Consider the following 16,414-nt stretch of genomic DNA (forward strand, 5'->3'; position numbering starts at 1 on the left):
GAAGAAGGTACAGGAGCCTCAGGACGCACCACCAAGTTCAGGAACAGTTATTACTCCTCAACCATCAGGCTCCTGAATTAAAGGGGATAATTTCACCACCCCATCACTGAACTTTTCCCATAACCTATGGACAAATTTTCAAGGACTCCTCATCTCATGCTCTCAATATTTATGCTTCAGTATTTTTTTCAACTCAAGCTGGTAAAACCTGAGGTATGGCATATCCAAGCACACTCATCTCTCAATCACTAGGAACTTTCAGACTATTATAGACAATAGACAATAGGTGCAGAAGTAGACCATTCGGCCCTTCGAGCCTGCACCGCCATTTTGAGATCATGGCTGATCATCTACTATCAATACCCGGTTCCTGCCTTGTCCTCATATCCCTTGATTCCCCTATCCATAAGATACCTATCTAGCTCCTTCTTGAAAGCATCCAGAGAATTGGCCTCCACTACCTTCCGAGGCAGTGCATTCCAGACCCCCACAACTCTCTGGGAGAAGAAGTTTTTCCTTAACTCTGTCCTAAATGACCTATCCCTTATTCTCAAACCATGCCCTCTGGTACTGGACTCTCCCAGCATCTGGAACATATTTCCTGCCTCTATCTTGTCCAATCCCTTAATAATCTTATATGTTTCAATCAGATCCCCTCTCAATCTCCTTAATTCCAGCGTGTATAAGCCCAGTCTCTCTAACCTCTCTGCGTAAGACAGTCCAGACATCCCAGGAATTAACCTCGTGAATCTACGCTGCACTTCCTCTACAGCCAGGATGTCCTTCCTTAACCCTGGAGACCAAAGCTGTACACAATACTCCAGGTGTGGTCTCACCAGGGCTCTGCACAAATGCAAGAGGATTTCCTTGCTCCTGCACCACTATTCTAGTGGTGTTCAGTAATGTGGTTTCTAGAGATTTACATAAATACTTCTGTGTAGCCCTTATTGTTTAATACTATTGTGTAGTGCATTTGGGATGTCACCAGTTATAGATACTAGTATTGGAACAATGTTCCATAGTCTTTCTATTTCCTCTTTTAATTCATCATATTTCCGATGCTTTTCATTCATTGATTTCTATAAGTTATGTGTGTTTGGAATGGCTAAATCTATTAAGTAAGTTGTTCTGTCTTTTTTATCCTGTATTATATCCAGCCGGTTATTATGGATTGTCCGATCTGTAATAATGGATCAGTCACAATATAACTTGTGGAATTCTGAATCTAAAACTGGGCTATTGTTATTATTTTTTTCTTTTTGCATCTGTGCTTTTGTTACCTTTTGCACACTGATTGTCCGTCCTGTCGGGTACTGTCTTTCATTGATTCAATTATGGTTATTGGATTTATTGAGTATGCCCACAAGAAAATGGATCTCGGGGTTGTGAACTTCGAGCTGCCAGCAGAAGTGGTGGATGTGGGTTCAACTGCAACTTTTAAGAGGAGTTTAGACAGGTACGTGGCTGGGAGGGGTATGGAGGACCACAGTCTAGGTGCAAGTCAATGGGACCAGGCGGAATAACAGTTCAACACAGACTAAATGGGCCAAAGGGTCTGTTTCTGTGCTGTAGTGCTCTATGACTGCATTATGGCTGATCTACCTCTGTCCCATTGTCCTGCCCAATCTGCATATCCACCAAATCGCTTACAATCCAGAAATCTTTGAAATTTGATGACTGAGGTAGAAAATTCCCTGAGACTCACCATGCCACAGGGGGAAATTTCCCCCCATCTCAGCTTTAAGTAGCTCACACCTTATTCCCTATCTGCCCTGACCCCAATTCTAGACTCCTTGGCTGCAGGAACAACCCTCTTAAAGATCAGTGAGGTCTCCTCTTCTCCTACAATACCTGATGTACTGTAGATTGGGGGGCCACTTTGGCAAGCATCTCCTCTCCATCTGGAAAAAGCGAGATTTCTTGGAAGCCACCCATTTTAATTCCTATCCTCATTCCCATTCTGACATGTTGTTCTATGGCCTCCTCTTCTACCATAATGAGGCCACTCTCAGGTTGGAGGAACAACATCTCATATTCTGTCAAGGTAGTCTCTAACCTGATGGCATGAACATCAATTTCTTAATTGTCCAGTAATTCCACCCCCCACCTTTCCCTTTTCTTCTATTCTCCACTCTGGCCTCTTACCTCTTCTCCTCACCTGCCTATCACCTCCCTCTGTTGCTCCTCCTCCTTCCCTTTTTTCCATCGTCCACTTTCCTCTTAGATAGATAGATAGATAGATAAATAGATACTTTATTCATCCCCATGGGGAAATTCAACTTTTTTCCAATGTCCCATACACTTGTTGTAGCATAACTAATTACATACAATACTTAACTCAGTAAAAAAAAAATATTATATGCATCTAAATCACTATCTTAAAAAGCATTAATAATAGCTTTTAAAAAGTTCTTAAGTCCTGGCGGTAGAATTGTAAAGCCTAATGGCATTGGGGAGTATTGACCTCTTCATCCTGTCTGAGGAGCATTGCATCGATAGTAACCTGTCGCTGAAACTGCTTCTCTGTCTCTGGATGGTGCTATGTAGAGGATGTTCAGAGTTTTCCATAATTGACCGTAGCCTACTCAGCGCCCTTCGCTCAGCTACCGATGTTAAACTCTCCAGTACTTTGCCCACGACAGAGCCCGCCTTCCTTACCAGCTTATTAAGACGTGAGGCGTCCCTCTTCTTAATGCTTCCTCCCCAACATGCCACCACAAAGAAGAGGGCGCTCTCCACAACTGACCTATAGAACATCTTCAGCATCTCACTACAGACATTGAATGACGCCAACCTTCTAAGGAAGTACAGTCGACTCTGTGCCTTCCTGCACAAGGCATCTGTGTTGGCAGTCCAGTCTAGCTTCTCGTCTAACTGTACTCCCAGATACTTGTAGGTCTTAACCTGCTCCACACATTCTCCATTAATGATCACTGGCTCCTTAGATTCCTTCTTCTCCAGCCCTTGACCTTTACCACCAATTACCTCCCAGATTCTTACTTTAACCTCTCCCCCACCCACCTAGCTTTACCTATCCCCTTCCAGCTTGTCCTCCCCACCTTCTTAACTCTTCATCTTCCCGCTTCCTCTCCTGTCCTAAAGAAGGGTCTCAGCTCGTAACGTCAACAGTTTGCTCACTGCATAGACGCTGCCTGACCTGCTGAGTCCCTCCAGCATTTTGTGTGTGTTGTTCCTACATTCCCCTACTGTTCAAAAACACTAAGAGGTTCTGCAGATGCTGGAAATCCAGACCAGCACAACATGCTGGAGGAACTCAGCTGGTCAGGCAGCATCTATGGAAGAGAATAAAGAGTCTTCGATTTGGCCTGAGCCCATTCGTATGGCCAGCAATTCCCTGGTCCAACTCTTCCCACTGGTGGAAACTCTCTCTGTGTTCACTCAGTCAAAACCCTTCACTTCCTCGCTCATCCACCTTCAACAGCAAGGAAACAGGCTGAGTGCATTCGTCCTCTCGTGCCATCTCCACCCACCTCTTTCCAGTGTCATCCTCATAAACATGTCTACATGGCTTCTTTACAACAACATAGAGTCATAGGAAAGTACAGCACAGAAACAGGCCTTTTGGCCCATCTAGTCCCTGCCCAACCATTATCTGCCTAGTACTATTGACCTGCATACAGATCACAGCCCTCCCATCCATGTACCTATCAGAACTTCTCTTAAACGTTGAAATTGACCCATTGACCACCACTTGTGCTAGCGGCTCATTCCACACTCTCACCACCCTCTGCATGCAGAAGTTTCCCGTCGTGTTCCCTTTAAATTTTTCACCTCTTATCCTTCACTCATGACCTCTGGTCGTAGTCTCACCCAACCTCAGAGGAAGAAGCCTGCTTGCATTTATCCTTTCGATACCCCTCATAATTTTCCATACCTCGATCAAATCTCCCCTCATTTGCCTGTGCTCCAGGAAATAAAGTCCTAACCTATTCAATCTCTCCCTATAACTCGGATCCTCCAGACCTGGCAACATCCTTGTAAATTTTCTCTGTGCTCTTTCAATCTTATTTACATCTTTCCTGTAGGCAGGTGACCAGAACTGCACACAATCCTCCAAATTAGGCCTCACCAATGTCTTATACAACTTTGACATCCCATCTCCTGTACTCAATACTTTGATTTATCAAGACCAATGTGCCAAAGGTTTTCTTTACGACTCTATTTATCTGTGACACCACTTTCAATGAATTATGGATCTGTATTCCCAGATCCCTTTGTTCTACCACACTCCTCAGTGCCCTACCGTTCACTGCGTAAGAGCTACCCAGTTGGTCCTATCGAAGTGCAAAGCCTCACACTGGTCTGCCGTTTTTCAGCCCATTTTTCCAGCCGGTCCAGATCCCACTGAAGTTTTTATAGGCTCTCTTGCTGTCCACTACACCCCCAATCTTGGTGTCATCTGCAAACTTGCTGAGCCAGTCAACCACATTTCCATCCATGAACAAGAGAAATTCTGCAGATGCTGGAAATCTGAGCAATGCACACAAAATGCGAGGGAACTCTGCAGGCCAGACAGCGTCTATGGAAAAAACAGTCGACATTCCAGGCTGAAACCTTTTCATACAGATCATTGATGTAGATGACAAACAATGGACTCAGCATCGATCCATGCGGGACCTTGTCAAAGGCCACGCTGGAGTCCATATAGACAAAATCCACTGCCTTTTCCTCATCATGGTTGAGAGCAACTTTGATTTCTTACAGGTTATGATCACATCATTAACAATGTCATTTAACCCACTTGCACTGATCCCATCTGCCACAACCCTCCCAAAGCTATACAGTGTGGAAACAGGCCCTTAGGTCACCTTTCTCTCCAAAAAGAAAAGCCCTAACTCACTCAACCTTTCTTCGCAAGACATGCTCTCTAATCCAGACAGCATCCTCTGCACCCTCTCTAAAGCTCCCACATCCTTCCTACAATGGATGTGAGGAAGATGGAGGGATATGGACATGGTGTAGGTAGGAGGGATTAGTGTTTGGGTGTTTTTGATTTGCTTTTTAGCCGGTACAGCACAACACTGTGGAATAGCTAGTCCATTCAAGATATTTTATATATGTCTACTTTTTATCATAATTTATTGATTTTTATTATTATGTATTTCATTGTACTGCTGCCTCAAAACATCAAATTTCACCACATACGCCGGTGATATTAAACCTGATTTTCCCACGTCACTGAGGCACGAGTCGTCAACCAACACACACATGGCTTAACACCCACAGAATGAGGCACTTGCATTAAAATATATATGACAATCTCTTACAATCCCCATTCAAGGGATTTCACCGATCAGTGGCCAAAACAGAAGCAATATCCTTTTCCCCTGAACAGTTTCACAAATGTACACTGGGAAAGAATCACAGCTTTACAGGAACAATAACATCATCCTCTCAAAAACATAAGGGCGGCGGCTGGGGACGAGCTGTAAATCCGACAGACAACCAGGCTGGTTTGCATCCCCAACCATTTCCATCAGTGTTATTGTGATCAGGTGCCGCACGTGAGAACATTGATCAGGCCGCCCACCAGGCACAAACTGGTACAAATACTGACTTAAACAGAAACATTATGAATTTTCAAAAGACCAGCAATGCTTTCTGTGATCTAAGAGTCTCTTAAATACCATAATGTATCTGCCTCTACCACCACCACCTGTGTAAGTGCTTTCCACTCACCCACCACTCCCTCTGTAAATAGCTTACTTCTGGCATCCCCCCCACCCCCACCCCCCACCCCCCTATATTTTTCTTCAATCACCTTAAAATTATGCCATCTCATATTAGCTATTTCCACTCTGGGAAAAAGTCTCTGGCTGTGCACTCGATCTCTATGCTTCTTGTCATCTCGTACATCTCTATCCAGTCACCTTTCTCTCCAAAAAGAAAAGCCCTAACTCACTCAACCTCTCCTCGCAAGACATGCTCTCTAATCCAGACAGCATCCTCTGCACCCTCTCTAAAGCTCCCACATCCTTCCTACAATGAGATGACCAGAACTGAACACAATATCCGAGGTGCAGTCTAATCAGAGTTTAATAGAACTGCAACAGTACCTCACAGCTCTTGAACTCTTTTCCCTGAATAATGAAGGCCCTCACACCTCACACTTCTGAACCACCCTATCAACCTGCGGGGCAACTTAGGATGGATCTATGAATGGGAATCCCAAGGCACAGTGCAGGCTTTTGGCCCGTGATGATGTGCTGACCTACTCCAAGATCAATCTAACCCTTCCCTCTCTATCACCCTCCATTTTTCCATCATCCATGTGCCTAGCTACGAGTCTCTTAAATGTCCCTAACGTATCTACCACCACTCCAGTAGGACATTCCACACACCCGCCACTCTCCGTGTAAAAAACCCACCTCTGACCTCCCCCTCCAAACACATTAAAATTACACCCCCTCGTTTTAGGCATTTCTGCCCAAGGAACAAGGTGCTGGCTGTCCACTCTATCCACAATAAAATATTAAATTATCCACTAAAGATCAGTAGACCGTAAGACATAGCAGCAAAATTAGGCTCCTCGGCCCAGTGAGTCTGCTCCCTCATTCTGCATCTCAACACCATTCACCTGCTTTCTCCCCATAACCTTGGATGCCCTAACTAATCAAGAACCAAACAACCTCTGCTTTAAATATACCCAATGACCTGGCCTCCACACACATCTCTGTCCTAAAGAGACCTCCCGCTATATAGATGAAAAAGTTATGTTTACATTGACACAATGTCTAATTAAGTTTCACAGAAACTTCTTGCACATAAATTAAGTCTTAAAGTGCATTAACTCTGAGTTTAGATAGGAAAAATGCACATTCAATACTTTCCAAAATGCTCAGTTTTTTAAATGTTTAATATGTTTTTTTCTCTTATTGCAGTTTTCAGAATGCTTTCCTTTATAAAATGTACTCAGTGTTAAAATTGGAGGGGGGGGGGCTGGAAAAGAGAAAGGGGGAAAGAGTGAGGAGGGAGCAGAGAGAATTCCTGAGCTCAGGGCCCAGAGAACTGATAGCACAGCCTTCTGCGGTGGAGGGCTTTTATAGAACATAGACCATAGAAGAGTACAGTACAGGAGCAGGCCATTCGGTCCACAGTGTTGTGCTGTACCAGCTAAAAAGCAAATCAAAAACACCCAAACACTAATCTCTCCTACCTACACCATGTCCATATCCCTCCATCTTCCTCACATCCATGTGCCTGTCCAAACATCTCTTAAAAGCCTCTAAAGGATTTGCCTCTACCACCACACTAGGCAGTGCGTTCCAGACATCCTCCACTCTCCGAGTGAAAAAGCTTACCCCTCACATCCTCTTGAACCTACCCTCTCTCACCTTCAATGCATACCCTCTGGTATTAGACATTTCACCCCTGCGAAACAGATACTGTCTGTTTACTCTATCTATGCCTTTCATAATCTTATAAACCTCAGGGAGTGCTATTGAGGGAGTGCTGCGTAGGTTCAGAAGGTTAATTCCCAGAATGGCGGGACTGTCATATGTTGAAAGATTGGAGCGACTGGGCTTGTATACACTGGAATTTAGAAGGATGAGAGGGGATCTGATTGAGACATATAAGATTATTAAGGGATTGGACACGCTGGAGGCAGGAAGCATGTTCCCGCTGATGGGTGAGTCCAGAACTAGAGGCCACAGTTTAAGAATAAGAGGTAGGCCATTTAGAACAGAGATGCGGAAAAACTTTTTCACCCAGAGAGTGGTGGATATGTGGAATGCTCTGCCCCAGAAGGCAGTGGAGGCCAAGTCTCTGGATGCATTCAAGAGAGAGTTAGATAGAGCTCTTATAGATAGCGGAGTCAAGGGATATAGGGAGAGGGCAGGAATGGGGTACTGATTGTGTATGATCAGCCATGATCACAGTGAATGGTGGTGCTGGCTAGAAGGGCTGAATGGCCTACTCCTGCACCTATTGTCTATTATTGTCAGCCTCCGACGCTCGAGAGAAAACAACCCAAGTTTATCCAGCCTCCGGTGAGAGCATGTGCCCTCTAAACCAGGCAGCACCCTGGTGAACCTCGACTGCACCCTCTCATACCTTGGGGTTGATGAAGGAGCAGCTGAGAGGAGTGCTGTATGAGGTAAGGACAGGTGAGTAGACGGCCAGAGACTTTTCCCAGAGCAGAAATGGCTGATACAGGGGGGCATATCAGTGTGGAGGAACAGAGGGATCTTGGGTCCATGTCCACAGATCCCTCAAAATGGCCACACAAGCTGGTTAAGGAGGTGTGTGGTGTTGTCAGGAGATTGAGTTCAGGAGCTGTGAGGTCATGTTGAAGCTCTGTAAAACCCTGGTTTGACCACACTTGGAGAATGTGTTCAGTTTAGCTCCCCTCATTTACAGGAAGGACGTGGAAGCTTTAGAGAGGGTGCAGAGGAGATTCACCAGGATGCTGCCTGGATTAGAGAGGGTGCAGAGGAGATTTACCAGGATGCTGCCTGGATTAGAGAGGGTGCAGAGGAGATTTACCAGGATGCTGCCTGGATTAGAGAGGGTGCAGAGGAGATTTACCAGGATTCTGCCTGGACTGGAGAGGGTGCAGAGGAGATTCACCAGGATGCTGCCTGGATTAGAGAGGGTGCAGAGGAGATTCACCAGGATGCTGTCTGGATTAGAGAGGGTGCAGAGGAGATTCACCAGGATGCTGCCTGGATTAGAGAGGGTGCATAGGAGATTTACCAGGATGCTGCCTGGATTAGAGAGGGTGCAGAGTAGATTTACCAGGATTCTGCCTGGACTGGAGAGCATGTCTTATGAGGAGAGGTTGAGCGAGCCAGGGCTTTCTCTTTGGAGCGAAGGAGGATGAGAGGTGACTTGATAGAGGTCTACAAGAGCATAGATCACCTGGACAGACAGAGGCTTTCCCCAGGGCAGAAATGGCTAATTTGAGCAGGGGGCAATTTTAAGGACTGGAAGAACAGTTAGGGGATGAGGTAGATGTCAGAGGTAGTTTTATATATATATATATATATATATATATATATATATATACAGAGTGGTGGGATGTGCTGCCAGAGGCAGATAGTCAGGGACATTTAAGAAACCCTTCCATAGAAACATGGATGATAGAAAAATGGTGGGCTATGTGGGAGGGAAGGGTTACATCTCTTTAAAACCTGTAGAGTATTGGAAGGCCCAGGTAGAGTGGAAGATATTTCCTAGAGTGGGGGAGTCTAGGACCAGATGGGCAGCTTCAGAATAGAAGGAAGACCCTTTAGGGCAGATGAGGGGGAATTTCTTTAGCCAGAGGGTGGTGAATCTGTGGAATTCATTGCCACAGCCAGCTGCGGAGGCCAAGTCACTGGATATATTTAAAGCGGAGGTTGATAGGTTCTTGATTAGCCAGGGTGTCAAAGGTTACGGGGAGAAGGCCGGAGAACGGGGTTAGATTGATCTTGGAATGTGTTAAAGAGCTCGACACAACATTGTGGGCCTCTACCCTGCTGTGGCGATCTGTGTTCTGTGTTACAAGAGGCAGCCGAGATCGAGGGAGCAGATTTGTACAGAAATCTTCACACTGAGGTGCTCTCCGAGCTGCGAACACACCCGGAGGAGTCGGAGATTCAGTCTCGCTACAAAAAGAAAAAGCTCGATATGTGAAAATCTGCATCTCGGGTTGCGCGCTCTCGGCTCACAACAAGGGACCGCTGATTGTTATGCAGGGTTGAGTGTGAGGGCTGACAGAATGGATGCATTGCCCACATATTGATCAGCCGAGATTCTGAAACCCAAACGCTTCAGTAGTCCATGTTGTGAGACAGCGCACACCCGATTTAAAGTCAGCTGCCGTCAGAACAGCGAACACAAGGAGAGAGGAGGGACGCGGCTTCCCAAATTAACACACGCTCTAAATACAAAAATTGCATGAAATGTAATTGCCTTTTTTTTAAAAAAAGGAGCTGGAAGCCTTTTGTACATGTTGGGTAATTTACTGCCGTTTCTATGGCAACCTGTGCACCACAAGCTTTGTAGGATGTCCTGACTAAAATCCCTGGGCCGGTCAAACCCGCCCCGTCACTAGAGAGTGAATTTTGCACTGTGAAGTTAACTCCTGATGCCCCCCGGGTGGGGGAGTTGTGCTCCCTCCACCTCAGAGTCTCCAGGTTCAAATCCCACTCCAAGCTTCCAGCAAGAACTCCAGACCGACCAGGACGGAGATCGGCTTGATGAGCCGGGCAGCCCGAGGTTCAGTGGCGGAATCACTGAGAAATTCCCCAAGGCACATCATTCTCCAGTGGAACTCCGCCCTGGGCAGTCCCAAGCCCCGCTGGAGGGGTGGGTGAGCACGGAGCCTGCGACCCCACTCCGCAAAAACCCAGAGCTGCAGAAGCTCCAAAGACCTCATCCCTGAGAGAGGAAGGACACACCAAGAAGACGGGCTGCACCTGGAGACAACGTGAAAGACTGGTCCAGGATAGAGGACTGGCGAACTCCTGTCGGTGGCCTGTGCCCCAGCAGGGGTGATGGGTTTAAGAAGAAGATGGTCTCGTCATGGCCCTTTGCACCTTCATGTCTACCTGAACTCCAGTGTAACACTATTCTGCATTCTGTACCGCCTTGTACTTATGTCTGCAAGACACGCAGACACTTTTCACTTTATCTCGGCCCACGTGACTTTGCTGCCCCCCGGGACACCGCTTTGAACATGGAAAATAGAACATAGAACAGTACAGCACAGGAGCTGGCCATTCGGCCCATAATGTTGTGCCAACCCAGCTAAAACATCCAGGTGCCTACCCAAGCTTCTCTTAAAAGCCTCTAATGTATTTGCCTCTACCACCACACCAGGCATCCGCCACTCTCTGAGTGAAAAACTTACCCCTCACATCCCCTTTGAACCTACCCCCTCTCCCCTTCAATGCACGCCCTGGTATTAGACATTTCAACTCTGGGAAACAGATACTCCCTGTCTACTCTGTCTATGCCTCTCATAATCTTATAAACCTCTATCAGATCTCCCCTCAGCCTCCCCCCCTCCAGAGAAAGCAACCCAAGTTTGTCCAGCCTCTCATGATAGCACACGCCCTCTAAACCAGGCAGCATCCTGGGAAACCTCTCCTGCACCCTCTCCAAAGCCTCAACGTCCTTCCTACAGTGTGTGTGTGTTTGGGGGGGGGAGGGTGGCAACAGGAACAGGAGCAGTGTAGACTGAAGGGCCTGCTCCTCTTTGACTCTACGCTATGATCTTATTGCTTCCAGTGGGAGCTTGATGTGCACAGATTGGTCACCACTAAACAGAGAATGTACCCACAGAAGCTCTCTTCTCGCTGCTGCCATCAGGTAGAAGGTACAGGAGCCGAGGACTCACACCACCAGGTTCACGAACAGTTACTACCTCACAACCATCAGGTAGAAGGTACACGAGCCGAGGACTCACACCGCCAGGTTCAGGAACAGTTACTACCTCACAACCATCAGGTAGAAGGTACAGGAGCCCCATGACTCACACCGCCAGGTTCAGGAACAGTTACTACCTCACAATCATCAGGTAGAAGGTACAGGAGCCGAGGACTCACACCGCCAGGTTCAGGAACAGTTACTACCTCACAACCATCAGGTAGAAGGTACACGAGCCGAGGACTCACACCGCCAGGTTCACGAACAGTTACTACCTCACAACCATCAGGTAGAAGGTACAGGAGCCGAGGACTCACACCGCCAGGTTCACGAACAGCTACTACCTCACAACCATCAGGTAGAAGGTACAGGAGCCGAGGACTCATACCGCCAGGTTCAGGAACAGTTACTACCTCACAACCATCAGGTAGAAGGTACACGAGCCGAGGACTCACACCGCCAGGTTCAGGAACAGTTACTACCTCACAACCATCAGGTAGAAGGTACACGAGCCGAGGACTCACACCGCCAGGTTCAGGAACAGTTACTACCTCACAACCATCAGGTAGAAGGTACACGAGCCGAGGACTCACACCGCCAGGTTCACGAACAGTTACTACCTCACAACCATCAGGTAGAAGGTACAGGAGCCGAGGACTCACACCGCCAGGTTCAGGAACAGTTACTACCTCACAACCATCAGGTAGAAGGTACACGAGCCGAGGACTCATACCGCCAGGTTCACGAACAGTTACTACCTCACAACCATCAGGTAGAAGGTACACGAGCCGAGGACTCACACCGCCAGGTTCAGGAAGAGTTACTACCTCACAACCATCAGGTAGAAGGTACAGGAGCCGAGGACTCACACCGCCAGGTTCAGGAACAGTTACTACCTCACAACCATCAGGTAGAAGGTACAGGAGCAACATGACTCACACCGCCAGGTTCACGAACAGTTACTACCTCACAACCATCAGGTAGAAGGTACAGGAGCCGAGGACTCACACCACCAGGTTCAGGAACAGTTACTACCTCACAACCATCAGGTAGAAGGTACAGGAGCCGAGGACTCACACCGCCAGGTTCATGAACAGTTACTACCTCACAACCATCAGGTAGAAGGTACAGGAGCCCCATGACTCACACCGCCAGGTTCACGAACAGTTACTACCTCACAACCATCAGGTAGAAGGTACACGAGCAACATGACTCACACCGCCAGGTTCAGGAACAGTTACCATCAGGTAGAAGGTACACGAGCCCCATGACTCACACCGCCAGGTTCAGGAACAGTTACTACCTCACAACCATCAGGTAGAAGGTACAGGAGCCGAGGACTCACACCACCAGGTTCAGGAACAGTTACTACCTCACAACCATCAGGTAGAAGGTACACGAGCCGAGGACTCACACCGCCAGGTTCAGGAACAGTTACTACCTCACAACCATCAGGTAGAAGGTACAGGAGCCGAGGACTCACACCGCCAGGTTCACGAACAGTTACTACCTCACAACCATCAGGTCGAAGGTACAGGAGCCGAGGACTCACACCGCCAGGTTCACGAACAGTTACTACCTCACAACCATCAGGTAGAAGGTACAGGAGCCCCATGACTCACACCGCCAGGTTCACGAACAGTTACTACCTCACAACCATCAGGTAGAAGGTACAGGAGCCGAGGACTCACACCGCCAGGTTCAGGAACAGTTACTACCTCACAACCATCAGGTAGAAGGTACACGAGCCGAGGACTCACACCGCCAGGTTCAGGAACAGTTACTACCTCACAACCATCAGGTAGAAGGTACAGGAGCCGAGGACTCACACCGCCAGGTTCAGGAACAGTTACTCACCTCACAACCATCAGGCTCTTGAACAAAAGGGGATAACCACACTCACTTGCCCATCCATTGAGATGTTCCCACAACCAATGATCTCACTTTAATGACTCTTTATCTCATTATCTCATGCTCTCGTTATTTATTGCTATTTATGTATATTTGCATTTGCACAGTTTGTTGTCTTCTGCATTCTGGTTGATCTTTCACTGATCCTGTTATAGTTACTAGTCTACAGATTTGCTGAGTATGCCCACAGGAAAATGAATCTCAGGGTTGTATAAACAAGTACTTTGATAATAAAATTTACTTTGAACTTTAGTAGGGATGCCTCATGGATGACAGGTAAATAATGGGGGTATCCCAGCACCGGCAATGGGAAGTCCTGGGATGGGGACAGGTGTTAATGGGGGTGTCTCAGATGGGGGTATCCCAGCACCGTACAGGTGGCAATGGGGAGTCCTGGGATGGGGACAGGTGTTAATGGGGGTGTCTCAGATGGGGGTATCCCAGCACCGTACAGGTGGCAACAGGAAGTCCAGGGATGGGGACAGGTGTTAATGGGGGTGTCTCAGATGGGGGTATCCCAGCACCGTACAGGTGGCAATGGGAAGTCCTGGGACAGGGAGAAGTGTTAATGGAAGTGGCCTCACCTAGAGCATGTGAGGTTCCAGAAATGAGAAGAAATTTCTGAAGCCAGAGGGTGGCAAGTCATTGGGTATATTTAAAATGGAAGTTGATAGCGAGGCTGACAAAGGCTACGGGGAGAAGGGGAGGAGAATGGGGTTGAGAGGGATAATAAATCAGCCATGGTGGAATGGAGGAGCAGAATCGATGGGCCAAATGGCCTGTCTGCTCTTACAGACAAATTTTTAACAGGGTTGTCTCAGCTGAGGGACGAGAGGCTTGGAAATTCGGGCGCAAGGGAGGGCATTTGAAGAGGATGGGGTGATAAAGAGTTTTCACATTTGCGCAGAGAGTGGGTGATATGTGAACTCCTTTTGCCAAATACACTCACTACTTTTAGGGGGTATTTTTAAATAGACACTTGAATAGGCAAGGTTCAATAGGGATGTGGACCCTCGGGTAAGAGGTGGCCCACCACTGGCCTCTTCAACCCTGCGAGTGGCAGGCGCTAGGAAAATACAACACTCTGTGAAGGCCATTCAGCCCAAAATAACTGCCCCCTTTCGGGAAAGGAATTGTTCAACAGTGGAGCAGGGTGCCAGCCCAGGACAGTAATCTGCTCTCCGCCTCCCCTCTGAACCTCCAGACTAACTCCAGGAGGCAGGGACTGTATACCAGCAGCACGCTCCAAATCCCCCGTCCCACTCTCCCCCACCAAACTCCGGGGGTAACCCCAGGAGGGGTGACTGTCAATACCATCAGAGCACTCCAACCCTCCTCCCACTCACTCCCCCCACCAAGCTCCGGGAGGGGGAGATTGCCAGCACCTGAAAGGTGAGGGGCTGGGGGGTGGGGACGTTACCGTTCAGCTGGTTGTACACCACTTGTTCCAGGTGTTCGAGGCGCTGCAGGATGTGGGCGCCGTCCTTGAGCCGCTGCCGGCCCCGGAGATCGCCGCCGTCCACCTGCAGTAACTGGCCAGAGCGCTCCGACACCCGGCAGTACACCGGAAAACAGCACGATGCCCAGGAAGACGCAGATATTGACGGTGAGCAAAGTTTTGATTCTTCGGGCTGGTGCCATCGCGGGGGAGGTGGTCCGGGCTCCGGGGGCGCATCTGGGGAGGGAGGGCAGGGAGGGCAGGGGAACAGCTGGAAGAAGGAGAGGAGAACGAGACTGAAGGTGCCCCTGATAGACCGTCTCCAGCAAGCCGCTTGCGAAGCAGAGACAGCGAGAGAGAGAGAGAGAGAGAGAGAGAGAGAGAGAGAGAGAGAGAGAGAGAGAGAGAGAGAGAGAGAGAGAGAGGGAGAGGGAGAGAGGGGGAGAGGGGGAGAGGGAGGGAGAGAGAGAGAGGGGGGAGAGAGAGAAGCGTGAGAAAGAAGGGGAGAGAGATGAAGGAGAGAGAGGAGGATGTGAGGAGGGTGAGAGAGAGGGGAGGAGAGAGGAGAAGAGAAAGAAGGGGAAAATGAGGAGGAGAGAGTAGAGGGAGAGAGAAGACGGGAGAGGGAGGAGGGGAGAAGGAGAAGAGGGGAAAGAAGGGTGAGAGAGAAAGGCAGAGAAAGGGAGAGGGGGAAAAGAGAAAAAGGGGAGGTGGGGAGGGGGAAGGGGAGAGAGATGGGAGACAGAAGGGGAGAGAGACAGCGAGAGAGGGTAAGAGACAGCAAGGGAGAGAGATGGCGAGAGAGAGCGTGAGCAAAGTGCCCGGGGCTCCGTATAATTGCAATCCTTGCAAAAAAATCCAAAATCTGTCAAGCCAGCTTCTGCTGCATTGCGAGTTGCTTGGAGGAGAGGGGGGAAGTCGAGGTGGTCAGCAACGCCGGGTCGCCCCATCCACAGCGGCGGGGATGTGTGGGGGAAGAGAGAGGATTCACAGCGACGCGCACACGGCAGCCTCACTCGATCAGCGCTCTTCTTAAAGTCACAGCGGCCGGTCAGGCACCGAGTGAATGGCAGCAAGACCTCTCTACTATCAATCTCTCTCCCCTCTCCCCCCCCCTCCCCCCCCCTCCCCTTCCTTCCTCTTCCATCCCCTCTCCCTTCTCTTCCCTCTCCCCCCTCTCTCACTCCTTCGCTCCCTCCCTCTCTCCCCCTCTCCTTCCCTCCTCTTCCATCCCCTCTCCCCTTCTCTTCCCTCTCCCCCTCTCTCACTACTTCCTCTTCCATCCCCTCTCCCTTCTCTTCCCTCTCTCCCCCCCCTCCCTCCCTCTGTCTCACCCCACTCTCCCTCCCTCTCTCTCTCTCCCTCTTTCTCTTCTTTCTCCCCTTCTCTCCCCCTCCCCCTCTCAAAAAGTAGTGGATACGGCCCAGCCCATCATGGGTAAAACCTTCCCCACAAATGGGCTACAGTGAGAAGCTGTCACAGGAAAGCAGCGTTCCTCAGCAGGGACTCACCACACCCAGGCCAAGCTCTCTTCTCACTGCTGCCTTCAGAAGGAGGTACAGGAGCCTCAGGACCCACACCACCAGGTTCAGGAACAGTTATTACCCCTCAACCACTGGGCTCTTGAACCAGAGGGGATAACTTCACTTGCCCCATCACTGAACTGTTCCCACAACCCATGGACTCACT

The 16,414-nt window shown here is 48.8% G+C and overlaps 1 protein-coding gene across 1 annotated transcript in view; it reads right to left on the minus strand.

Annotated features, from left to right (window-relative positions):
- galnt9 (polypeptide N-acetylgalactosaminyltransferase 9) overlaps positions 1-15,045 on the minus strand; it is a 249,913-nt gene extending 234,868 nt beyond the window's left edge. Inside the window, 2 exon segments of the mRNA XM_073051936.1 lie at positions 14,708-14,852; positions 14,854-15,045. Of these exon segments, the coding sequence (XP_072908037.1) occupies positions 14,708-14,852; positions 14,854-14,928 (220 nt within the window). The 5' untranslated portion in view covers positions 14,929-15,045.
- Between the last annotated feature and the right edge of the window lie 1,369 nt (positions 15,046-16,414).

The sequence above is a fragment of the Hemitrygon akajei genome, chromosome 7 (genome assembly GCF_048418815.1).
Source record: "Hemitrygon akajei chromosome 7, sHemAka1.3, whole genome shotgun sequence".
Taxonomy (NCBI): Eukaryota; Metazoa; Chordata; class Chondrichthyes; order Myliobatiformes; family Dasyatidae; genus Hemitrygon; species Hemitrygon akajei.